We start from the raw sequence: 27,883 nt of genomic DNA, 5'->3' as shown, positions 1-27,883 counted from the left end.
TGTAGCGTGACGGGACAACATCGTAAAACTGGAATTTTAAAAGGCACACCAAAAAATCGACACAGTTTTGACAGATTGATTTTTTAAAACTTTTGCTCTGCTACGCATTATCACAAATTGAAAAACAAATCTTTTGCTCCTTGAACTGAAAGATTTGGTTGAGATTTGAGTTTTTGCCAGCCATTTCTTTTCGTGACGGGACAACGAAAGGAGCAGATTTATGAAAAAACTCCTCTCCCATTCAATGACTTGCAGACCTTATTTGGTCAATATTTTTGGCATTTCAGATAAGAAAACGCATTTAAAGCACATTGCAATTACTTACTACTTTACTTTACTTTATCAGCAACAGGTCTATCGACCCAACGCTGAACTAATCGAAGATTTCCAGGATGCTCGATCTTGGGCCGCTCGTCTCCAGTCGCCCACAATGTTGGCCGCTCTTGCATCTTCGTCGACTGCACACAGCCAACGCGTACGAGGCCTTCCACGAAGCCGACGACCCCGTCCGGGTTCGCTGCTGAATATCGTTTTAGCCGCCCGCTCGTCCGACATTCTGGCTACATGTCCAGCCCACTTCAGCCTGTCGTGCTTGATGACTTTTACGATATCAGCATGTTTGTAGTCTTGGTACAGCTCGAAGTTCATGCGCCTGCGCCACCGGTCTCCTACTTGCTTGCCGCCGAAGATAGTACGCAGGATTCTCCGCTCGAAGACCCCAAGTGCTCTCTGGTCAGCCTCCTTTAGCGTCCACGACTCGTGACCGTAAAGAGCTACAGGGAGTATCAAGGTCCTGTACAGCGTGATTTTCGTAGGCGTCCTTAGGCTGCGGGACCTTAGCTGGCTACGAAGACCGTAGAAGGCCCTGTTTGCAGCACTAATCCGCCGTTTCACTTCGCAGCTCACATCGTTGTCGCACGTCACAAGTGTACCAAGATATACAAACTCATCCACCACCTCATATCTTTCTCCATCTATTTCCACCTCCGAAACACCATCACCTGCACTGCCACGCGCTCTGCCAGCAACCAGATACTTGGTCTTGGCAGTGTTGATGGTCAGTCCGATCTTCGCAGCTTCCCGCTTGAAAGGGACGAACGCCTCCTCCACTGACCGACGGTCGATACCAATGATGTCGATGTCGTCAGCGTATCCAAGCAGCATGTGCGATTTAGTGATGAGTGTTCCGTTTCTTTGCACGCCTGCCCTTCGAGCAGCACCCTCCAACGCTATGATGAACAGTAAGTTCGAGAGAGCATCGCCCTGCTTCAATCCATCCAACGTAACGAAAGCTTCAGATGTCTCGTTAGCTATTCGCACGCTTGATTTTGCTCCGTCGAGCGTTGCACGAATCAGTCTAATTAGCTTCGCCGGAAAGCCGTGTTCTAGCATAATTTTCCAAAGTTCGTTTCTTTTGACTGAATCGTACGCCGCCTTGAAGTCGATGAACAAATGGTGTGTTTGCAGGTTGTACTCCCGGAACTTGTCGAGGATTTGTCGCAGAGTGAACATCTGATCCGTCGTTGACCGACCCGCTCGAAAACCGCACTGGTATTCGCCGACAAAGGTCTCGGTCAAGGGTCTCAGCTTGCTCCACAGGATTCGAGATAGTACTTTGTACGCTGAGTTGAGGATTGTGATGCCTCGATAGTTGGCACAATCGAGTCTTTGCCCTTTCTTGTAGATTGGGGTGATGAGCCCGTCTAACCAGTCGGTCGGAAGCTGTTCTTCGCACCAAATTCGCTGGACGATTTGGTGCAGAATCTCGATCATCCGCGCGCTCCCGTGCTTGAAAAGTTCGGCCGGAAGTACGTCCTTTCCCGCGGATTTCGCGTTCTTGAGCTCCTTTACGGCTTTTCCACGTCCTCCAACGTAGGCAGGTCCACAGCTATTCCATCATCCTCAACGTTCATCCTGTCCTCGACGATTCCTCTCGCGTCTCACCGTTCAACAGCTGTTGGAAGTGCTCCTTCCACCTGGCCGCTACCGCTGTCTTATCTGTCAACAGGTTACCTTCCCTGTCGTTGCACATAACAGGGGAAGGCGTCGCTTTCTTTCTTACACCGTTGACAGTTGCATAAAACCTCCGCTTATCATTCGCGTTGTACTGTGCTTGAGCTTCGGCAAGTACTCTCTCGTCGTACTCCCGTTCTTTTCGGCGGTGGGTTCGTTTCTCAGCTCTTCGCAGCTCACTGTATCGCTCACAGTTTCGGCGCGTACCCTTAACCAGCATACGCTTTCTGGCCTCGTTCTTCTCGTCCGTCACTCGCTGGCACTCCGCATCGAACCACCCTTTGGGTTTGCGTCCTCTGGTCGTGCCAATCACTTCGGTAGCCGTTGTGTTGACGATGCTCTGGAGGGCTCCCCATTGCTCATCCAGGTTACCTGTAGGCGCGTCCTCGTTGATCCGCTCGTCGAGCTTCCGACTGTACTCTGCAGCAACGTCGCTGCTCGCGAGGCGCTGGACGTTCAACCGCGCTATCCTCGCAGTCCGCGGGGTCAACACGTTCGACAGCCTAGCTCGGATCTTGCACGCTACCAGGAAGTGATCAGAGTCGATGTTCGGTCCTCTGTACGATCGGACGTCCATCACGTCCGAGAAGTGTCGACCATCCACCAAAACGTGATCGATTTGAGTGCACGATTCGCCATTTGGGTGACGCCAGGTGTGCTTCCGAATGTTCTTGCGCGCAAAGAAGGTGCTACAGATAGCCATTCCTCTGGCTGCGGCGAAATTGACCAAACGTAGGCCGTTGTCATTCGTGCGAGGATGAAGGCTCTCCTTGCCGATGACCGGATGGAAGAAGGCTTCCTTCCGACCTGCGCGTTTGCGTCTCCGATGACTATCTTCACGTCGTGTCTTGGGCACTCTCCATAGGTCTTGTCGAGACGCTCGTAGAAAGCGTCTTTATCGTCATCGGGCTTGTCGTTTGTCGGCGCGTAGATGTTGATCAGGCTGTAGTTGAAGAATTTGCCCTTTATTCTCAACACGCAGATCCGGTCATTCACCACCTTCCACTTGATGACTCGGTTCTTCTGATCCCCAATCACTACAAAACCGACTCCGTGCATCGCCTTTTCGCCGCCACTGTAGTAGATGTGGTACTTGAAAGAGGTGTTGGCGATGGGGTCCACCGCCGTGAATTCTCGCTCTCCATGACCGGGCCATCGAACTTCCTGGATGGCGGCCACATGCACGTTCAGCTTGTGCAGCTCCCGGGCAAGAAGGCCAGCACGTGCAGGATCTTGGAGAGTTCGAACGTTCCAAGTACCGAGTTTCCAATCGTTGTCCTTTTTACATCGCCTGGTCTGATGCCGATTTATCCGTCCTGAATTTCTTCTTTTGTTTTTCTGAGTTGGTGTTTCGCTTCGGTATGCCGCCTAACCAGGGCTGCGAATACCTAGTCTCGGGGGGGGCTGCCACCTTGCAGCTTCCGGGACCCAGCTGCGGTTTTCTCTCGACACCGTAAAGGGGACTTTTGTCTCGAAGCCTAACGGTACAGCTACACCCTCCGAAGAGGGTGGAGCCCCCCTTACCCTGTCAGCATACTACCAAAGTTCCCACCGGGGTTGGTTACCCGATCTCTCCAATGGTTACTAGTATCCCGGCCAGCGCCGCGGGGAGGCCAGGGTATCGGAGTTACTGAACAAGAGGCTAAAGGACCACTTGGTGGGTCTATTTTATACCTGCGGTACTTGAAGTACCTATGGTACGCGTTGTCCAGTCGTTCGCTGACCCCGCACATTGCAATTATTAGATCAAAATTAAAATGATTTTTTTCATATAAAAAATCACATTGAAAATTGAAAAAAGTTACATTTTGGTGTAGCTTCGCTAAGAATCGGTCATATATAGGCTTGACATTTCGGTGAAGTAGGTTTCCCATACTGATGGGTTACATATTTCAGGGTGTAAAATTACATAAAATTGCATAAAATAATGCAATATTTATTTTACACCCAGGCCTTTTACACACAGCTGGATAACTACTTTTTTTAGCTGTGAGATCATCATGGTTTGAAAATGGATTGTTTTTGTGTAATAATAATTTATTTGTACAATTTTTATCTTAATTTTGAATGACAGTATTTTTCTCAATCCATATCAACTTTTTTTATGCCAAAAAATTTCCAACTTTCATGCAAATTTCCGTTTTTTGCAAGTTTATCGCTTGAAATAATTTATCTTTTGCAGGTATTCTTTTGGAACGGAACAAACTTTCCAAACAAACACTACAAAAACGAACTGCGCTTGCTAAAAAATCTGACTAGATCTTTGTCGTGAATGTGCAACATACATAAACTCAGCAATAGGCGGAATTTGGCGCCATTACCGAGCACGTTTTTTTTTGCACTGCACCAGCTGGTAATAAGAAAAAAAAAAGGTGGAGCTCACCCAAACAAATACTAACCCCACCCCCACGACTTGATTGAAATTGAAAGGGAAAGAGCGACTGGAAACCCAGAATAGCGTAACGTGCCAGCGAGGGCGACTATAAATGCTACAGCAAGGCTACCAAGCACTACTAGGAGCCAGTCAAAATGTAATGTAATCCAGATTTGAACCCAGCTTCGCTGGGTGCTAGCACAGACAAATAGACGTAAATCACTACTGAACCAATGGTTAGTTTGGGATCATTCAAATTGACCGTTTAATTGTTGATGGATGCATTTAAAAAAAGTGATTTTCGTCACGCTACTTGTTACAATTTAGTTTTTTTATAGTCAACATTTTTTCCGTGTCAATCTTAATTCAAGAAACGATATATCAAAACACCTGAACTACCTTCTGGCGGCATTATGTGCTTCTACTTAACGAGAAATTGCAAGGTTCTCCCTAATGAGCAACTGTTCGCAACCGGCTGCGGGTCGGTAAGCTTTTGCAAACTTTTCCGATTTTCTGAACTTGAGAGAGGGGAATTCGTGCACAATGAGCATACGAAAAATGCTCAAGTGAAATCGAAGGTTTTTTTTGTTGCAATTACCATAAACGTAACGCTGGGTTGAAACTTTCGATCTGCCGAGCCACGATATGGTCAGATTTTCTTCCCTTTTCCGGCGAAAACTTTTTTTCATTTTCTTTTTCTTCTAAATTTCTAAATTGTTTGGAGGTTGTGCTGGCTGCTTCTTTTTTTGGGCATTCACGGGAACACTACTCTATAATTGAGATCTCTTGTGTGCGATATCGCGCGAACGAGCTACCAGATCTCGGCGTTTGGCTAGTGAAAGTGATTTTTTTTTTCGTGAAAAGTCAATAATTAAACCGTTTGTTGATGATTAATTACACGGTTTTAGGTTCGGAAGGATTTTGGAGAGATTTATGCGCACGCGCTCAAAGAGAAACTGTAATCATGGGTTTGATTGTTGATAGGCGTTGCTCAATGGATATTTTAATTTGGAGGTACGTCTTTTGAAGGAAGGATCAGGGATTTAATTCACTCATAACTAGAAAGTTTTGTTTAAAGCCTCTTTTTTTTTTGCGGCGATTTAACAAGAACGTTTTTTCAAAATCGCCTACCGGAAATCTTTTAGAAAGTTTTTATACCTCAATTCAAACATATCTACAAATCTGTCCTCTTCACGACTATTGTGCGATAAATCTTGTCGAAACTCAGCGACAAACGAGCGACTTTCTTCTCGCAAGATCCTAATCTATTTCCGCAGTTTAGCGCAACAAATCGCCATTTTTCCCCTGCCGAAAACATGCAGCAAACCTTGTTTTACGTGTAGACAACGATCAAAATAGAGCAAAACGGTTCGTTGAGCGCTGAGGAAAAGAGCGCATTTTGCGCGTGCCAAACTGAACGTGACAACTCCACGCAAGAGAGAGGCCTACTTGATCGAGATACTTATCTCGCCAAATCGTGGAGACAACTTGGACAACCCCGCGATCTGGAAGAAAGTTCAGGAAGAGCCGTCCCGTTTTCTCCCGATCCGCTCCGGGTGAAGAAGCTTGCGAAAATGCAATCAACGTGTGCTTTTTCTTCCAGTTTTTATTTTTGTTTCAAGTGATGCATCCATTTCAAAATAGCTTCGCGCTCTCTGTTAGCGTCTGACACGAATATCGCGGCTCAAGAGTGTGCTTTCTTTGTCTGGTGAAAGAGAGATGATGTTTACCTTTCAGCAAGTTTCGAGCATACTGTAACTGCTACTTGGCTGATTCGAGGAACTTGATTGCATTGGTGGTCTATTATTCGGTGGAATTCCATTAACAGTGGTTCCTAATTTTATTTATACACTTTTCTGAATTGCAAAAATAAAATTAAAATGATTCGAATAATGAAAATACAAATGATATTTCAATTTTCAATTTTGTTGTGGCTCCGTATATTAGAATTTCACAAAAATTGAAAATATTTTTTATCGATTCCAGACATGCTAAATATGATTTCAAATGCAGGAAAATGCATTTCTAATTGTTTTCAGTTGGTTATACTTCTGCTTCCTTTCAAATTTTGAAGTTTTTTGAAAAAATATTAGTTTTGCTCCCTGATTTTTCGAACCGATTTTGAAGGGGGGCGACATAAACATTGAAAAATATTTGCATTGGCCTTATTTTGTAAAAAAAAATCAGTTTTAAATTTTTTAATACTTGCAAAGTTTTACCTTAGTGCATTTCTTTTTATTCAAATGTTTTAGAGAAACACACAAAAGTGGAAAAATTTAACTTTCTATACCAAAAATACTAATACAGTCCAGTACAGTACAGTGATTGCCAAGCTTATTTTTTTTTTTTTTGGAAAAATTACATTGGTAATTTTTGAAAGCAATCAGTTACTCCAATTTGACTAAAAGGCCTCGAAAAAATTTGACTCTAGACAATCGAATCACAAAAAAAAACTTTTTTGTTGTCTTATTTTTTATTATTTAGCTTAAATATGACTCTCAAACTACTATAAAGTGATTAAGAATTATTAAATTAAATATGGCAGCCAAAATGGCGGTGATGAAATATTGGAAAAAAAAATACATTTAGTAATTTTTAAAGCAATTAATTATTTAAATTTGACTAAAATGGGGTCGCAGAATTCAAATGTGATATTTAAAGTAAAAAATTAAAAAAAAAATACTCAAAATAATTTCTCATTATTCTTTTATCCGAAGTCCCAAATATTCGGATAATCGAACTTTGGTCTATACTTAAAACTGTACTTAAAAACGGAATTTTTTTAATTTGTGTATTTTATACAACATTTTTTATAAATTTTAATCCATGTCAAAATTGGCTTAATTTCACACCCATTTTTCAAATAAGTTCTGTATAAATTTAATTTAAAGTTCTTGCCCCTCGGCTCTGGTTCAGGTCGAAGGAGATGAGGCGAAAATAACAAAATTTCAAATGTTAAAGTCAAGTTTATTTTTTTATAATTATTTATCACAAAATTCATTTTTGACAGCGGACATGCTACTATAAATATTTTTCAAACTATCAATTGATTTGTTACAATATATTGTTTATTAATGTTTTCTGTCATTTTTGTTTTCAGTTCACAAAATAATAAAAAAAATATATTGGCTTATTTACATGTGCTATATTTGATAAAACATACATAAATAAACGTTATTCCATACATCTCAAATAGTTTACATGAGATTGCACATTTTTTAATGAATATTAATATTATTTTTTGAAAAGAAAAAAAAATCGAAAAGCGCAAAACTTTGGACTGGGGTAAAAAAAGAAGGGTTCATAATCGGCATTCTTACATGTTTTGATAGTATCAATAGCACTACCAGATCAGAAAAAGTCGATTTCGAATTTGTACTTTTTTTGTGTACAGTTGAGGCAAAATGACCCGAAATCAGAAAAAACTACACCCAAAGGAAATATATAGCTCAAAATCTGCAGCAGTGGATTTGCTACAGAAAATGTTACATTTTATAACATTTTTTGCAGCAAGCTCATAGCTCAATTTTGCCCGCGTGTAAACATGTCAGCGATCTGCAGATCTCACCAACACATATAATGCTGGCGCGTCCCCGAGCAACACTGCACTATGGGCCATCTCCATACAAACAGGCGGCCAAATTATTTTTTTGCTTCTTAAATGTTTTTTTTTGATACAAATTTAGGTAATTGTATGGTATTGAAATGATATACGTCGATTTTTATGACTTTTCATGTTTTTCAATAGTTGATTGTTTATAATAAATAGTCTTTTCATACATTTGCAAGTGAAACAGAATTGCATATATATTATATTGCAAGTTTATATTATTAAATTATGGATAAGCTCCCACCCCACTTTAAGGACACAACCCTCCCTCCTCTTTCTTTCACCCCCCTCTCCTCCTCCCCACCAACAAATTTTTGTTAAGCGTAATAAATTCATTTTAAGTCAAATATTTATTATTTCCTGTTGTGTGTTTCTTTTTGTGAGTCCATGCCGTATAACTTGAGACCACCCACCCCCCTCCCACCCTTATGGGCATAAATTGCGAATATTTTAATTGTTAAATCAAATAACAGAAAAATTAATTTTATCCGCAATATTAATTATGAAGTAAAACGATAAAATACAAACCATATTCTTAAAATTCATTTGATTATAGAGTTTGTGACAGCTTCATGATATGTTAAAGGTACTTTTTATGATGTTTTGTACTAACCAACATAGAACTTAAATGTGGATCAGTTTCATGGATTGATCGCAGAAATTCATCATGCTAAGTCAACATTTTGCTGAATACTTTTTCGGTATCAAACTGAGATTCTCCAGTTTCGCTTGAGAAACTTCGGTACGAATACCTTATTTTGACTAAGGTACTCAATTTTAAATGTAGGCAACAGAAAATTCCAATAAAGTCATTTCGAACTTCTTGAAACCAGGTATTGATTTTTGAAGCGACGATGCCCACGAAGTAGGTAGCAAAGCAAGTGAAATAAACGGGCGCATATGTAGATTGCAGCAAATTTTGATAAAACGTAAATGTTCAAAATGGCATATCTCCGAAAACGCAAAAATCGCAGGCTGGAAATTTCAGCAATGTTAGATTATAATCCAATCTTTCAAGTGATCTTAGTTTCATGTTTAGCATCGGTTAGCAAAAAAGTACTCGATTAACAAACACAAAAATATGATTTGTCAAAAAATGCTCCAATTATTCGATGAAAACTTCAGTTTTTGGTTTGGAAACAACATTTTATCTATTAATAGTTTCAAAGCTTATCTCATTACCTTTCCAACGATGTATATTTGTCCTAATAAAACATTTAAAATGGCTGAGTTATGTTAAAATTAAACAATCAGCCTTTTTTACGAAAAACGCTTGTTTTTTACTCCATTTTTTGACTTTCAGCTTGCGTATCTCCGTAATGAACAAACTTAGAGCTTTGAAAATTTGGATTTTTCTTAGTTAGAATGTTTACTTTCGAGAAAAAAATACCAAAAAATATTTGGAGAAGGTCACTTTTTTGAAACTTGGCCCAATGTACCATAGTGCACTGCAGAGAGAACATTATGTTCGCGCTTTGTCCCTCACAATTCATCAAGCGTCTTTGACGCAGTGGTAGCGTGTCGGATCAGCAACCTAAAAGTTGATGGTTCAATCTTCGTTCTGTTAAGATTTTTTTCTGCAATACAATCAATCAGCCGTCGGTAATGTCGATAATTGTCGGTAACGGGCAAAAATGTCATACCCCTATATCGCAAAAAATGCATGAGGACAGATTTCATGCAGATTCTGATATACTTTCATGCCGCCATGTATCACAATCATGCGACCGCCAGTTGGGTGTATTTAATAAAAAAAATTGTGAACTGCCTTTTTGCCAATAAAAATTAAATTAAAGGATAATTTCAATAATGATTTGGAGGATCTGCAAACACTGTGTTCTTCTATGAGTACTTATGTGAATTATACAAAAATAAATCAAAGTAGGATGACTGCAATTTTGAAAATAATGACTTTAAAAAAAATTATTACACAGCAAAAAATCCGATGGTAAAATCGCATGAAAAAGCATGCACAACACCTTTGTCAAAATAAACACTTAATATTACAAACTGCATGTACAATTTTTGCAAACACAAAAATAAAGTTGCAACCGACGGGATTCAAACCCAGCACCAACAAGTAAGGACTGGTGACTTAGCCCACTCGGCCATCAGACCGATGAAAAGCTGTAAGGATAAACGCATATATCAGCATGTCATTCCGTTCAAGTAGGTTACCCATAAAATTGCATAAAATAATGCAATATTTATTTTACACCCAGCACTTTTATACGCAGCTGGATTACTACTTTTTTAGCTGTTTATGTATATTGGAACAAGTATTTTGATTAATTATTCCCAATTATTTGGCAACCCTGTCAGAAGTAATCGACCATTCAGAGGGATTTATTAATTTTTCAAGGGTGGCTGTTGTATCTTTTTACATTTGAAGAAAAATTGCTTCTTGAATCGTTTCACTGCACAGCAAAAAAAGAAACATTTTTTTACTTACTTAACCGGGATATCAAGCTCATATTGACGTGTTCTGGGTTCGAATCCCGAAGAATTGTCCTTTTTTTGTTCGGAGAATAACGGTACTTTCGGCGTGTAATTTCAAAAGTTTTTTCTTAGAAGAGTGATGGCATGCTTTTGCATGCGATTTTACCATCGATTTTTTTTTTTGCTGTTAAGACATTATTATTCTGCAAATCTGGCCGCGGTTCGTTGGCCACGATAACGATCATCATCATCATCACCATCAGCTGTGGTGGTTTGTTGGTGACGTTTTGGTGCCATCCACCTCTCCGTCGCCGTGGCCGCCATGTGCCGCCAGTCGTATAAACACAGTCCTCCGCTGAGCGACAGAGTGTGCTCCGTATGCTTTCTAGGTTATGTCGGTCCACGAAGAAAGCCCGGGTGAAAAGTAGTAGCTGAAGCAGCAGCAGCAGCAGAAAAATCGATTAATATCTCACCTGGGTTAATTTTGTGTTGGTACGAAGAGTGCTTTTCAAACGGTTTTTTTCTGCATGATCTCTCTGGATATTTGGAGATGGACCAATTTTTCAATCTTCCGATAACCTCCTTTGAACAAGTGTAGATAATTATTTGGGCGAACAAGTGTGGAATATTTGCTTAAAATTGCGTGGAAAATGTAACAAAACCAATGTCACGGTATTCACTCTCTTGCTTTAATTACAAAATGTGTTCCATTTTCCAAACCCAATCAAAACTTGGTTAAACCAATTCAAATTACATCTATTTTTCTTATTCACTGCAACATTTCGTGTGAAAGCAAGCAACCCCTCTTCTGTTGTTATCTATCTTGACCGGCTGAAATCAGATTTACATAATTCTTCCCTTCGCCTCGGCCCACACACTCACTCGGAGCAAATTGCACTCTGTTATACAAATCCGTTCTTGTAGAGGTTCGCAGAGAGCGCCTTTCTTAGCTTAATTAGATAATACGATCATGTTCCAGCTCGTTCGAGCGTTATCTTTGCTTAGATTGCCGTAGTAGGTACAGAAGATAAGGGATGGAAACTGTTAAGTATGTTAAAAAAGTAAGAAACCTTTAAATTTAAAAAAAAATTAAAGGAGGCAATAACTCTACTATCTAATTTTATATAATTTCTTAACTAACTTTTGTACTTTTATCTGATAATTTTCTTTGTCGAATTGGTCATGTCTGTAACATAATCACCCACCTTTTTATGCTGAATCGATTTCTCGAGTAATTTTTGAAATGATAAATATTTGATAAATAAATATATTTACTGACTTAAATTTTATCTTTTAAGAAATTTCGCAGAACATATTTTCAGCACAAAAAAAAATGTAGGGTGTTATGTTATAGACATGACCAATTTGTCAAAGAACATTACTAGATAAAAATGTAAAAGTTAGTTAAGAAACATTTTTTTTTCTTTTTTTTTCATAAAATTATTTTTAAGTTAAGAAACATGTGACCAACGAATTATTTTCATCAATGTCATGATTACTCAAGATTTTTTTTTAATTGAATTGTATTTGATCAGAGTAACCTCTAGGTAAAGTCGAACAGATCAAAACATGAGATCTTCAGAACGATAGCTCCACCGTGATTAAATCTTAACCATATCTGCAAAGAAAGAATGGTCACACAAAAAAAACAACAACTTCAACCGTTGTAATTCTTGGGAAAATTACCCGTTTGTTTTCATTTTTTTTTCCTCGCACCTCTTCTGGAACAGACACTATAGTTAAGCCACCAGCATTACCACGTTAAGCTCAGCCCTAATCATCTCGTGCAGATCTTCGCCAAGGGTCACCACTCGGCAGCTGGTTTAGTGTTGGTGTGACATTAAGCACCGTGTCATTTAGTCTTGCTCCAGGGGTGGGATAAAGAGGTACCAACATCAATTAAAAATTTAAATCACTTTACTCAAGAAGGGTAAACGGGAAAGGAAAGAATCGGTTGCACTTTGCTGTTTGCCATACACTTTATGTGGCCGGCTCCGCCGGTTGAGATTTTTACGACCTATTGTTCGCGTGAAAGAGTGACTCTTAGGCGGGCTTGGCAGAGCTGTGAAAAGCTCAACGATGGTTGAAATATGCAGTAATTAGTAGGCTTTGACAACCAACGGCGTCGGCCATGTCGAACTGTAGAACTCCTCGACAATAACTCTTTAGTGATGATGGTTTTCGCACCACTGACCATCATCAATTTGAAGAAGCAGAAAAAAAAACTCATGAGCAGAAAGTTCTCACCGTGATCGCTCGAGCTTGGTTGGTTTGATTTGCATAGTGCATTTTTTTTCTCTGGCCCAAAAGTGTTTGCTGCGCAGACAAACCAGACCCGGTCAAAGCTCCAAAGGGTCTAATCGAATCGTGGGTCTTGGTTGGGTCGAGTCTGATGTAAGAAGTAGCTGAGGCAGGCCCCTCGTCAGTCTGTAATTAGCGTGTTTTGTACTGGCGAGGGTCGGTATATGTCTGTTGGACTTTGTCTACACTGTCGGTTGGTAGCGTGGAATATGTGTATGTGGATAATTGTTGGGCTCTTTTGGAATGTGTGTACCTTGAAGAGTGTGGAATGATGATGGCTGCTAAACATTTCCTACTGGGCTAGCCTGGTTCGGTGGGAAGCTAGCATTTATGGTCAATATTGACTTTTGCTGAAGTTTATTGTAGCATAACATGACCTATTTTCCAGGTAATTAAAGTTAATAAAGAAAAGTTGTCTTTGCGAACATTTCAGTAGGGTGCATCGACTATGAGCAGTTTGCATGGTTCAATTTGAATTTATTTTCTTCTAGATTGCAGCGAATGATGCTCAAAATCAATAGGCTATCAATAGGCAATGAGGCTCATTAAAATTAATAATATTTTTGTATTTAAATTTCTTAACATATTTTACGTAACAAAATAAAATGTTGATAGTTTGAGTTTTTAATCGATTTTAAGTCTTTGGCAACGTTGTAGTTGTGAGATCAGATGCCTGATAATTTTACATATAAGCCCAAAATATGACTAAAAATCGATATTTTGACACATTGGCTCAATTCTGGCAGCAAATTCAAATCTAGCGGGCAAAGTTAGATGGAAACCTTTTTTTTTTTGTTAAAACGTCAGGGTGGTTCTTAAAACATGGCCTGCGCTTTTTTGAGATATTTAAGTTAAAAAATGCGATCTTTTTTTTGTTTTTTAGAGTTCTACACAGTAAAAAAATCATGGTGATATTTCATCTGGGAAGGGGTACATGCTTTATGTCAGAAAAAATGTGTAATATTACTTCTGAAAATGTGTTGTTGTTCTGTTGTTATGTCACTTTTTCAGTCTAAATTGACGTAATATTACATAGGTATTATTGAAGATTCCAAAATTACACCTTCCAAATTTACACATTTTTTTACTGTGTAAAAGTGCCTCGAACATAAGTTTTCTATAAAAGTTATCCTTGAATTGCTTCCAACAACTCATTTTTGAAGTTTCCTCAGAAGCATTTTCTAAATTTTGTCGTAGGTTGCGAAATACATATAAGTTGGTGTCTTTAAGCCATGTCTGCAAGTCTATGAACTTTTTAGAAGACGAAAAAGTTCCCAAAAATATTTCTGAAAAGTTAGATTTTAATGAATAATTGTTATTATGACCAATAATCATGTATTATCAAAATATCTTTATTATTTTTTTTAAATTAAAAAAGCGTTTTTATGTTAAACACTTTCAAAAGTTATGGTTTATTTGAACTATTTTTATTCTATTGATTAAATTTCTTATAACTTTTGACTTTTCCAAATTCTAAAATAGATTGGCTTTGGCAAGATATATTTGCTTTTTTTGTCTCTTTTTAGTAGCAGCAATCAAAATGGCCAATGCAATTTTTTTTCAAGTTTTTCAAAATTTGTTTGAAAAATCAGAGTGCAAACGAAATAATGATTGTCAACAATTTGAATTTTTATTTCAAAAACATGTTAAGTTTAATAGTAATCAAATTTGATCTACTCACAAATTTTTAATTTTGGTTCCATAGATTGGAAAAAACGTATCACTTTAGGAAGAAAATTATTTCCATAAATTTATTGATGTTTTGAAAATTTTTGACAGTCGCATTACACAGCAAAAAATTATGTAAATTTGGAAGGTGTTATTTTGGAAGGTTGAATATTACCTCTTTAATGATCTAATTTTACATCAATTTAGACTGAAAAAGTGACATTGCACCAGAAAAGTGGTAAAATTACAATTTTTAGAGGCAAAATTTCCGATATAAAAGATGTACCCCACGGTGGGGACATGCATCGGCACTAAGAGCTCTTTTTAACGGCACTTAGCTTGTTATAGATGGCATTTTCGTTTAAAGCAATGTTATGCTTGTTGCTAGGTAAAAATCTCTTGATTTTGCCTTGAATAATGTGTAGAAAACATTGGTTCATTGGAAAACCCGATTTTAGCTATATGTTCATGTAAATGTTCTCTTAAGCTCTCAAGAAGAACTTCTTAAAATCTCTTTGAGTGCAATTAAGAGTTCTTAACCTATATCTCGGTGGGGTTTCAAAATAATCTCTCAGGGTCTTCGGGAGCCTAAAAGGCAAGCGTAATTAGCGTATTCTTATCACTGGCACAACATGCTGGGTATCTTCTACGTGAAATGCCAAACAAGTTCTTCTAAAAGAGAAGTTAGAGCGAATGCATGTCCCCACCGAGATGTAATATTACCATAATTTTTTTACTGTGTACTGTAATAATGTATAAAGCTTTTTGTAATACTTTTTGCTTACAAATTTTGTAAATCAGACTTGAAAACGTGTTTTTTTTTTAATTTTATTTGAAATTCGCTGAGGAACATTCAAACAATTGGGTCCCAAAATGAAGCTTAGATTGCTGATATTATTATTTACAGCGATAAAGCTTATTTTTCTGAGTACAATGAACCTTTGTACGACCACAAAGAGTTTAAAATGAATTTTTAAATCAATTTTGAAAAATTAACCTCGCGGTCCTTCTTGACAGAAAAGCTCCTACTTGACAGCTCGTTCCAAGGGGACCACAGTTGATCCACTGAAAAATGTTGTCTTGTCAAAAAAAAGTTATGCATTAAAATGAAAAAAATGATCAGAAATGGTTTTTAATCGTGATTTTTACCGTTGAACATAAAAATTGACATAGGGCTTTAGTACCCAATTTGAAAACTGCTCGAAAATAGTTACAAATAGTTTCTATTCAAGCAGTTCTATGGAGCACTTCCATTCGAGCAGTTTTTGCTTTTTTCTACAATGTATTTCTTATGGAGCGAACTGTCAAAAACTGCTCGACTGCGGGTGCTCCATTAAAATATACCTTCTGGAGGTACCAACCAAGGTCAACCTACTGTTAAATTTACTGAACTATTTTTTAATGATTGGAACTATATTGATATTGCATTTTTCAATTAATTCTGCAACGCTATAAAAACTTTGAAATGAATATTTTGAATAATGCTGGACTTTTCGAGATTTTTTTTCCAACTTGCTTGAGGAACAGTTTCAAATTAAACTATACTCTTAAAATAATTCTGAAAAGTTACAAAAAAGAATTGAAAGGATTTTTTTATTCAAAAAAAATAACCTTAAAATGACAAACCGTACTATTTAAAAAAAACTGTAAAAAGCTCAGGTTTTTATACAAATATTGATGAAAAATATTCACTTATTAATTTGATCCTCAATTCTAGAGTAAATTTTTAAAAACATGAATCATGGGTTTCCAATGCAGATAGGACCTTTTGAAAATTTAATCGAGAATTTTAGTGATAATTTTGTTTTGTTTAACATAAAAAAAACAAGTTTAAATTTTATTTCGCTCCGGATATATCTTTAAATCGACTTTAACAAAATATTTGTTATTAATTCATTTAAAAAATCCAGAAATTACAAATTAAACCAAAATCACTCATTTTTATCTTTTTCTTCTCATTTCAGGTAACCATTCTTCCCCTGATTCATACTACCCAAGGTATGATTAAAAGTGACGCGTCGACCTCGGTGGGCACGCCGAATATTCGTGACCCAAACCTCCTTCTCGCCACATAAATAGTAAGACCGTCCAAATTTAGTATAATTACGACCATTTGCATACATTTCTCTAGGTCTCTCGGCGGCTAGTTAGTGCTGGCACGGAACTGGGTTAATAATATCTCGCAAAAAAGTTTGAGCGAGTCTTAAGTTAGTGATTAGTGAGGAACTAAAAATTAATTTATAATTTTGTTGCATTAAGGCTAATGAGGTGCATTTTAAGCGTACTTTCCGGAGCTTTACTAGAAGTTAGCTCGAGCAAATTAACAATTTATCACGAAAACTGCTCGCCAAGTCAGAGTCATTCATCATTGTTGAATACATCACCTAAAAAGTCTACTTTAAGTCACGAATGATGCAAATTGTGAGCACTTTTCAACGGGCCTTATTGACGTTTGTGATGAATGTGACACTTGTCCGCGCACGTGCCTTTGACATTCAAACTGCGATTGCATATCGATCAAATGGTTGTGTCCGCCCTTCCTCGCGAACGGAACACGCTGACTGGTTTTATGTGAATCGATCCGATTGTTTGGCCATGGAGATGGTACACGTGTGTTGTTGCTTCGTGAAGGAATGTTCGATTGATACACGCTTAATGTGAATAAATTAGTTTTTATTATTATTTTAGTTAAATTAACACCGAAATCCTGTCAAACTGACAGATGTCGAGTTACCAAAACAACGCTGACATTCTAACAAAAATGACAAATGTCAAGTTGTCAAAATAACGCTTCTTTTGTTTGGGACGAATGTCTCAAATTTACTGTGTACCGTTGACAGTCCAAAACGCGCACATCAATCGATGACGTTCGCCGCAAATCAGCGACTACTGCGTCTCACACATCATAACAGTGACACATGCGGCACAGTTATGGAGACAAATGTGTGTGTGTGTGTGTGCGCTCTTGCAAAAAGTGGTGCGATGATGAGCAGTGGCACGCAACTTAATTACAATTCCGTACTATCCACGTACATGGACACCGTCCACTCATCACGACGATCTGATTGATGATTCAACGGGGTTTTTGGGGCCGTTATGTTTTGACGTTTCCGATTTGTAGGTTAGGTTCATTAGGCAAACACTGCAAGCTCTTGGGAAAATCTTAGCCTACTTTATTGGTTTTCGTTCCAACTTCCAGCCAACCTGTCTGTTTGCGATTGGAAAATAAATATTTACTAATTTTTTTTTCTCGCTGGACGTCAGTTTGAAAGCTAGAAACGACTCGTGCACGATTCAATATGCACCGCCAAGTGGAATGCAAAACAGGTTGCAATCGAGGCGCAATAACTTTGTAAGCGATTCAACCGGTGCCGATGAGCAGGATTTTCCCGCGACAACTTGACCTTCAAATCCCCGATCGTGATATCTGTTCAGCTTTCCAAAAAAAGAATTTATGATTACACTGGTTTACACAATATTTCGTCCAGAGAAGAAACACGATAATTTGTATCGTTTTTTTTTTTTGAATTTTCATGAAACGAAAACAAAAACGTCTAAAATCTTGGCGTCCTGAAAAAAAGTCAAAGTCGTTTCAAAAATAATGTACTTCCTTTCGCGTCGAGTGCCTTGGCGGAGGTCGGTCTAATTGGAAATTGGAAATCGTCGTTGAGCAATGTTCGCGTGTCATAATTGATCGATCGCTTTTGATCGATTAATCAACGATAATCGCGCATCGAACTTTTCAAACGGATGCGCTTCTGTCAGCTGCACACTTGGTTGACGGGGCAATTATGCAAATTTGTACCGGTTTGCCCGGTATCGTCGTAATCGATAGAGCTTACGTTTTTATTGTTTTTATCGATTTGCACGTGGATGGCGCGCAGTAGGCGTGTGCAAGTGATTACTTTGACAGACGCTCACCTCTATCATGTTTGAGCTTGGTTGTGTTTAGCGCGCAATGTAAACAACCGTGTAGGTAAGATGTTTGATCTGTCAAACGCAGAGCAAGACTTCACGAATCGTTTCATGACTCACCCTGAAGCTACACTGATCGCTAGATTGTACGCGGGAACACCCGTTCGAGCTTCGCACATAAAGTACATTACCGCGTGCGTGAACAGCGTGTGAAAAACCCCTAAAAGCTATACCGCTTGCAACCTACGTGCACCGTCCATAAACACCGTACAAATGCGAAAAAAAAATCTGCATCTTGTTACGCAAACGCGCAAGACGCGCTTTGCCAGTAACAAGCCCGTTTACAAGCTATTGTTTATGGCTGACCCCTTTCCCTTTGCCTCTTAGCATCAAGCTCACAAGCGCTGAAGGTCGTCCACTGCGTACGCTACGATGATGGAGCGTTGGCACGCCGCATCGCATTTGTTTACATTGCCAGGCAGCGTCGTTTTTACCGTAGAAGGCTGTGCGTGTTTTCGAGACACCTCCGCTGCGTCAAGAAGACCGTCATGGCAAGCTGCGATCAGCTGATTGAGCACGTGGTTTATGATTGAAGATTGTAGAGATGATTTTCGGGTAATTGGATCAGAAGTTGAGAATCGCGAAGATCTTCAATCTTTCGCAACTCATTTCCTGCTCCAAAGGTTGAAAGAATCTCAAAATAGGCATCACCAAGGTGACAGTCAAAGCTAACTAGATCCGAGCGCTCCGTAAACGTTGGAACTAACCTAATTTGGTTATCGCGGGACGTTAAAAGCAGAGAGTGACGAGGATATCGCGAGGTGAAGGTCATCCAAATGGGTGGTGGTGGTGGTAACCTTGTCCGCTAACCTTGCAGGGGGCCACAACAAAGCAGCAAAATAATTCCAGAATGAAAGGGCGTTTGGTTGTTGGTCGACACACAAACCCCATATCGATCAAACTCGGACCAGACTCGCTGGAAGCGCAACAGACGGCTGGAGAAACATTTGTCATGTGCGAAAACTACTAGCTACAAAGTACGCCATGAGTAATGAAAGTGACTCAAATTTTGGGAAATGCACAGCTGTTCAGTTAAGTTGATTGCGACCTTGAAAATTGTACAGATGTTCTAGCTGTATGAATAACGTATCGTCTTATCGATCTGCGAACCGCCCACTGCAATCTGTCATCACTAAATAATCGATAACGTTCATAAATGTAACAGTAAACACTAAATAGCTTGACATTTTACAATACTGAACAACATAATGGATTCGCTAATTGGAAGTAAAAACTGACAGCTGTCACAGGCACGAAGTTTAATTTTGACATAAGCACCAAACTGTCATCGATCAATCCAACGGGGTTCAGCGGTACTCGAATTCCATTCCAAATCCATTTCAAAGAATGCGCATTCATCGCCATCTATGATGCATCAAGCTGTCGACGCCCAGTTGTAAACAAAAACAATGCACATACACACAAACAAACGGCGTCGTGGTGTCTGGACGACTTGATGGAATTTTGTCAGGTGGCACGACGGTCATATTTATTTGCCTGCAATACAAACAATACCGACCGACTCCCGTGGCGAACCGCTTAGAGCCACCGAAAATGGCACCCGCGAGAGAAGGCGCCCCATAATAATGTTTTTGTTTTGCCCGAATGTCATTATAATTTCATGAACGCGCCCCATGGATAAAAAAAGGAAAGAAAAGTAAACCAACGATATCGCGGCGGCCGACTTTGTTGTTGTTTTCGTTTGTGCTTGTTGTCTTCCGCGTTCGTTTTTAAATTCTGTTTATGTTTTTTCTTGGGTTCAATGTCAATGTCATTAAACTGACAGCTGTTCGTAGTTTTATTTTTTGTTTTTAAAGTTTCTATCGATCGAACTGTCAAACAATCTAGCTGTTACTGTTTCAATCACATTGTTTGTCTGACAAATTGTCACGTCTGCTCAACGTGGTTTGTTGACGTCGACAAAAGTCGCATGTCTGGGCCATGGTCCAGGAATGGGCACGTGACCCTTTTAATTGGCAATTTAATATTCACAGATTTATCAGACGAAATGCTGCATTTTTCTGCAAGCAGTTATTCCTGAAAATTGATTGACATTTCATAACTATTATGTTTGTTTTTGTCAAACTATCAGTGCTTTACTGTTTATTATAATGCCAATCCACCCATGCAATTAATACCCTCATTTTCCGCCTCTTTTTAACGCAAAAAACGATGGTTTCAAACCCTCAGATAAGCGGTGGCTTAGGTTTCAATTTTCGTCATCATTGTGCGCAGTTCGCAGTCACTGCTGTCAACAGTTTTGTACGCCCGCTTGTACCGACTATCTCCATTATTGGCTTCCCTTGAACTCGTTTTGTTTAGTTGCGCATCTTTGTGCCGCTCTAAAAAGACAATGGGTTTCCCGCCCTTTTCGTTCCATCCTCGGCGATGTCTCTTTTGAAGCTTGCTTAGGAAAATGGGAAGTTGGTAAACATGATAATTGCCAAGTTTAGTTTATTAGCTTGCTTTATGTTTTGCTGATAACAAATCAGAGATTTCAAATTGTCAAAGTCATTTCATGAAAATTTTAAAATTTAACAGTCTTTATTGTTTCCAAAGTATTTCGCTGAAAAATATTGTTTTCACTTCTGATTCTGTACTAAATTTGTGAACGATAAAATTTTCGACGTTCGATAACGATATCGATAATTACTTGTTATCGTTATCTAGATACGAATAACTCATTAAAAATATCTTAGCAAAATTAAGTATATATTATATATTTCGATTTTTCGAAAAAATCTGTATTGATTCAAAAAATCATAATTCGGTCAAAGATTTTTTGCCCATTCTGGAAATTTCTGAAAATTTGGCATTTGATGTCCTCTTAAACATATCAAAAAATAAAAAAAAATTAAAAATAGTGTTTTTTTGCAAATCAAGTTTTAGTGACAAAAAGTTAAATTAAAAATCACCAATTTTTTTTTACCGTGTATCATTTTTTTTCAGTGTAGTCCATATCCATACCTACAACTTTGCCAAAGACACCGAATCGATCAAAACATTTCTTCAAAAGATACAGATTTTTTAATTTTCACATATCATTTTTGTATGGACAGCTGCCAAATTTGTATGGAAAATTATATGGACAAACTAATGATGCAAAATGGCTTCTTTGGGCATACCGAAGGCACCAAAAAAGTTTCAGCCGGATTAAAAAATACAAAAATTAAAATTAAAGAAAGAAGACCGATTCCGTAGAGAACTGCTCACTAAGATTGTGATCGATAAAATTTTCGACGTTCGATAACAATAACGATAATTACTCGTTATCGTTATCGAAATACGATTACACTATCGGCGATAACCTTATCGACGATAACTCATTAAAAATATCTTAGTTTATTAATTTATTAGATCCAAATCCTGTTAAATTTTTAAAGATGATTTTTTTTAATGATGCGGTAGGTTTCATAGTATTAGTATGGCCGAACGTATCAAACGTTTTTTTACTATACATTTTCACTTTTAAAGTGCTTTTTAATGCTTAGATTTAAAAATTCTAAATCACTTTAGAGTAGTTAAAAATAAGACAAATGAAATTTTTCCAAGGCCTTTGGATAATCGAGTCTGGACTGTACTAAAATTTACATAATTCACCCTAAAACGATACGAAATTGTGTTTGTGTTTTCACTTTTTAAAGATTTTTTGGAATATGTACTCATTTTTTTACAAAATTGGTATTTCACGAAAATACTCAAATTTTCATAATTATCAGTTTGATATAAAATGATGCGAAATTGTGCATGTGTATTTCAAGATGTATTTACCCTTTTCAGAGTTCGTGGAATAAAGTATTGTTTTTTATTAATTCCGTTTTTCATGAAAATATTTTTTTTTATAATTTTATAACGATATAAAATTTGCTTTGCCTTTTTACTGTTCTATTGTGTTTTGAATGAATTATTAAAATTTTCACAAAACACCGTATTTCATGAAAATACTCAAATTTTAATAATTTTCAGTATGGAGCAATTCTCTGAGTTTTCGCTCATTCGTTTTTTTTGTATTTTTTAATCCGGCTGAAACTTTTTTGGTGCCTTCGGTATGCCCAATGAAGCCAATTTGCATCATTAGTTTGTCCATATAATTTTCCATACAAATTTGGCAGCTGTCCATACAAAAATGATATGTGAAAATTCAAAAATCTGTATCTTTTGAAGGAATTTTTTGATCGAGTTGGTGTCTTGGACAAAATTGTAGGTATGGATATGGACTACACTGAAAAAAAATGATACACGGTAAAAAAAATTTTGGTGATTTTTAATTTAACTTTTTGTCACTAAAACTTGATTTGCAAAAAAACACTATTTTTAATTTTTTTTATTTTTTGATATGTTTTAGAGGACATAAAATGCCAACTTTCCAGAAATTTCCAGAATGGGCAAAAAATCTTTGACCGAGTTATGATTTTTTGAATCAATACTGATTTTTTCAAAAAATCGAAATATCGGTCGCAAAAATTTTTCAACTTCGTTTTTCGATGTAAAATCGAATTTGCAATCAAAAAGTACTTAAGTGATTTTTTGATAAAGAGCACCGTTTTCAAGTTATCCAGATTTTTAAGCGAAAATGGCGTTCGAATGATGATCGCCCGAAAAGTCAAAATCACGCAGTGGTACCAACATTACGAAAAAAGTGTTCCATGTATGACAGCCACATTTTATTTTCTTATGTTGGTGCTACTGCGTGATTTTGACATTTGGGACGTTCACCATTCGAACGCCATCTTCGCTTAAAAACCTGGATAGCCATTTTTAGGTAACTTTTTTGAAAATTGTCGCAGTTTTTCATTTTTTATAATTAGTGCCCATGTTTGCCCACCTTTGAAAAAAATATTTTTGAAAAGCTGAGAAAATTCTCTATATTTTGCTTTATTGAACTTTGTTGATGCGACCCATAGTTGCTGAGATATTGCTATGCAAAGGCTAAAAAACAGGAAAATTGATGTTTTCTAAGTCTCACCCAAACAACCCACCATTTTCTAATGTCGATATCTCAGCAACTATAGGTCCGATTTACAATGTTAAAACATGAAACATTCATGAAATTTTCCGATCTTTTCGAAAAAAATTTTTCAAAAATTTAAAATCAAGACTAACATTTTAAACGAGCCAAACATTTAATATTACGCCCATTTGAAATGTTAGTCTTGATTTTAAATTTTTGAAAATATTTTTTTTTTAAATTTCACGAATGTTTCATGTTTTAACATTGTAAATCGGACCTAAAGTTGCTGAGATATCGACATTAGAAAATGTTGGGTTGTTTGGGTGAGACTTAGAAAACATCAATTTTCCTGTTTCTTAGCCTTTGCATAGCAATATCTCAGCAACTATGGGTCGCATCAACAAAGTTCAATAAAGCAAAATATAGAGAATTTTCTCAGCTTTTCAAAAATATTTTTTTCAAAGGTGGGCAAACATGGGCACTAATTATAAAAATTAAAAACTGCGACAATTTTCAAAAAGTTACCTAAAATGGCTATAACTTGAAAACGGTGCACTTTATCAAAATTCACTAAAGTACTTTTGATTGCAAATTCGATTTTACATCGAAAAATGAAGTTGAAAAATTTTGCGACCGATATTTCAATTTTTGAAAAATCAGTATTGATTCAAAAATCATAACTCGGTCAACGATTTTTGCCCATTCTGGAAATTTCTGAAAAGTTGGCATTTTATGTCCTCTAAAACATAAAAAATAAAAAAATAAAAATAGTGTTTTTACAAATCAAGTTTTAGTGACAAAAGTTAAATAAAAATCACCAAAATTTTTTTACCGTGTAGCATTTTTTCAGTGTAGTCCATATCCATACCTACAACTTTGCCGAAGACACCAACTCGATCAAAAAATTCCTTCAAAAGATACAGATTTTTGAATTTTCACATATCATTTTTGTATGAACAGCTGCCAAATTTGTATGGAAAATTATATGGACAAACTAATGATACAAAATGGCTTCTTTGGGCATACCGAAGGCACCGAAAAAGTTCAGCCGGATAAAAAAAAAACAAAAATTAAAATTAAAGAAAAAAGACCGATTCCGTAGAGAACTGCTCTATGGATATAAAACGATGTACGCACTATTGCTGTTTTAGTGTTTCGGGAATAATATGTTCAAATTTTCACACAACAGAAAATTTCCTCTCCAATTCCCACATGAAATTTATGTAAATTTGAGTATTTTTATGACAAACGTTTTTGTAGAAAATTGAAAATTTTACAAAAAACAAATCTTATAAATTGATCATGCATATAAATTTGTGCACAGTTTGACATCCGCATAAAAATTATAGAAATTTAAGAATTTAAAAAATACGGTACGATCTTAAATGCCTTTTTCTGCATGGATAATCATATTTAACATGTTTGGACTCGTTTAAAAATGTTTTGAACTTTTATGAAGTTACAATGCACATCACCGCAAAAATAAAATATCGTCAGTATTTAGAAATTTTGGAAATCAATGATTGCAAAACTACTGGCCAAGTGTATGATGCATTTTAAAACACTTTTTTCATTCAAAAGTTGATTCCGTGGCCTGTAATTTTAATTTTTAGCGCGTTATATTGAATGTTTGGCTCTTTCGAAATGTTAGTCTAGCTTCAAAATTAAAAAAAAATGTTTCGAAGAGATCGGAAAATTTCACGAATGTGTTTTTAACATTGAAAATCGGACCATTAGTTGGAGGGTTTTTCAGGTGAAATTTTAAATTTTCCTGTTTCTTTTTCTTTAAACCGCTGTATCTCAGCAACCAGATTGTCAATCGTAAATGTCTCCTAGACAATTTTATAGCAAATTTTCTGAACTTATTTTTTTCAGAGATGGTCACCTATGGTCACTATTTTTAAAAATCGATAGCTGCAAGTATTGCACTGAAATCAAACCTGGCTATATTTTGAAAACGAGGCGCTTTATCAAAAAATCTGTAAGGTACTTTTCGATTGCAAATTCAAATTCATAATAAAAAATGAGACCAAGCAAAAATTTTAATATGAAATTTCGGTTTTTTACAAAAATCACTATTTTTTTCAAAAAATCATAACATGGCGGCAAATGAGTAGTGCGATGCCTGTGGGGACGCGCAGTCCTGTTTTTTCGTGTTATTTTCCGTCTCTTTTGTGTCGCTGTTCGAGTGCATGTGATGATTGGTCATTATAATTAAATAATAGCATCATTATTGTGGTGCTTTTCGGGACGCGCAGTTCTGTTTTTTTACCTTCTTCTTATTTCATTGTTTTTTTTTTTCTACTCGCGTTCGTTGGTCGATGAGTTTTTTTGTGTTGTTCTCTTTTTATAGTTTCTATAAAAACGTACCTAATTTTTGAGACTAGCAAGTCGTTTTGCTGGATTAAGTCCTTTTCATATCATCGATGATCGGAAGGCACGCCGTCGAATATGTTATAAGGCTTATGATATAAAATCATTTTATTAAATGAAGCCCTTCTTACATCACCGTTGATCGGAAGGGACGCCGACTGAGAATTTCTGGAGAATCGCGGTCGAATTAATACTATATTTAAATCCCTAGATAGCTATCTTTCCGCAGCCGGCTGCCTAAGATTTTTAAAATTTCAACCGATAAACAAATTGCTTATGGTCGCATCACCTACCACAGTAAATCCTGACCTCATACCCATCTTACTAACCCCTCAAAACTCATGTGATACTTTGTCGGAGACGCAGCTGATTTAGCGGTCCCATCACTCAAGTATCGGACTAACATTCCCATCCACTTCCTGGTGTCTTACCACTGGTCGTGGCCGGCGTCGGTATTGATCAGCACGATAGGGACCTTTGAAAATTGCGAAGGGCTGATTGGTTTCTACTTTTCATCTGTGGTCCACGGAGCAATGCTTGGGGGTCCTGGTCAATAACGAAGTAGCAGCTACGGGTAGACACCAATGCTATGCTATGCTAAACCATAACTTGGCGGCAAAATGTTGACCGTATTTATCTATGGCTCGAAAGTTGCGGGTATTAATACCCTAAAACATATCGAAAAATTTCAAAAATCTTTTTTTTTTCCAGGGAATTTGAGTTTTTGTGACATTCGACAAGATTTGTTTATACCGTGTACCTATTTTTTCTGAATAGTCCTCATCAATACCTACAACGAAGACGCCAAATTGATCAGAAAATTCTTTCAAAAGTTACAGATTTTCGAATATTTACGTACACTCAGTTGATGTAATCTTAAGATTCGAAGTAATCGCCTGAATTACACGTAAATTCATAGTTTACGTGGGATTTGTTGTAAATTTACTTTAAATTGCATTTAAATTTAAATGATTAATGATGTGCGAAAGTGTTACATCATTAATGATATAACATTAAGAGTTATTTTTTTTTCTGTCTACCATTTTTGTATGGACAGCAGCGAAAATTGTATGAATACTTGTATGGGTTAACCTTTTACACTAAATGGCTTCTTTGGTCATAGGGAAGGCCCTCACAATGTTTGAGCCAAATCCAAAAATACAAATAAAATCAATTTTTAAGCAATTCTGGAAAACATATTTTTGAGTTGTTCAGCTTTTATCAATTTTTGCTCAATATTTTTCCTCAAATTTGTTTAATTTTTTTAACAGTTTGCAAAAAAATATATACAATGTAACCGTTAAGACTGTATTACAAAGTATATTTCTCCACAGGTTAAACATTGGTACAGCGCATTTGCAATAATCACTCATAACAAGCTCCCCGCGCAGATTTTCTCGAACCTTGGTGAACCACTAGTCAGTCGCGCTCAATTGCAAGATTTATATCTCGAAGGTACACCCGTGTGGGTCGAACCTAACCTCATCACACCGCAAGCATTGCGGACCGCGACCAAGCCATAATTGTTACTGCCATCAAGCATACATGTTTGAATTCAATCCCCATTAAATTGTTGGATCCGACGACCATGCGCCGCAAAAGCAACAGTCATCGCGTTCCTCCACCCTTGCGGGTCTTGCATAACATTTAGCCAGCCCAACGGTATGGTTTGACGAAATCTGACAATTTTAATTTTTTTTTTCGCACTCTTCCATCAAAACGTCCAACACACTATAATTTGCCCCGAAAGTGCTGACTGACGTTCCGCCACCACCATCACCAAAAAGTACATCGAACTTAATTAAATTGAGCATCGCATGACGAACATCGCGGTCTTTGAGTCGAGAGGTGAATAGATGATGCTCATGGCGCGATGATGATCGCCGGGCACAGACTCACTTCATGTAATATCTCCGATATTGAAGACTTTCACCGCTCCATTATAGATCGATTGGACAATGATTGGTGGATTGAAGAGCGCATCGGATAGGGGAGATTGGAACTGCTTTAAAACCACTTCTCGCATGGTCAAGTCATAGGTTAGTAATCAGAAGGACTTGAGTTCGAATCTAGTTCGCTTTTAAGTAAAACCTTTTCTCTAACATTGTGTCACAATCTCCACGTTCCCGTTAGACCTCGGTTGTACCCGGTAGCCGGTTCGTAACGTCACTGCCGCCAT

The 27,883-nt window shown here is 37.4% G+C and overlaps 2 protein-coding genes across 7 annotated transcripts in view; one reads left to right on the top strand and one right to left on the bottom strand.

Moving 5' to 3' along the window:
- The window catches only part of LOC6052405, an 81,675-nt gene that overhangs the window by 30,444 nt on the left and 23,348 nt on the right, over nt 1-27,883 (top strand). The gene's annotated exons all lie outside the window — the stretch shown is intronic.
- Nucleotides 355-27,883, bottom strand: LOC119768902. Its single transcript, XM_038260687.1, has 4 exons — nt 27,808-27,883; nt 2,892-3,245; nt 1,945-2,820; nt 355-1,865 (listed from the first exon to the last, which is right to left on the bottom strand). Exons 1-4 carry the CDS (start codon nt 27,881-27,883, stop codon nt 355-357), a joined length of 2,817 nt encoding a protein of 938 aa, XP_038116615.1.

The sequence above is a fragment of the Culex quinquefasciatus genome, chromosome 3 (assembly GCF_015732765.1).
Source record: "Culex quinquefasciatus strain JHB chromosome 3, VPISU_Cqui_1.0_pri_paternal, whole genome shotgun sequence".
Lineage (NCBI taxonomy): Eukaryota > Metazoa > Arthropoda > Insecta > Diptera > Culicidae > Culex > Culex quinquefasciatus.
The sequence above is the reverse complement of the archived record's forward strand: the minus strand, read 5'-3'. Positions and strand labels throughout refer to the sequence as shown.

Excerpts from the sequence above, each read along its gene's own strand:
- LOC119768902 (XM_038260687.1), bottom strand. The coding sequence starts at position 27,883 with ATGGCGGCAGTGACGTTACGAACCGGCTACCGGGTACAACCGAGGTCT. Across the intron at positions 3,246-27,807 it reads CGTGGAGATTGTGACACAAT|ATCCTGCACGTGCTGGCCTT; the intron begins GTTAGAGAAAAG and ends GAACTCTCCAAG. Across the intron at positions 2,821-2,891 it reads TAAAGACGCTTTCTACGAGC|GTCGGAAGGAAGCCTTCTTC; the intron begins GTCTCGACAAGA and ends GCAAACGCGCAG.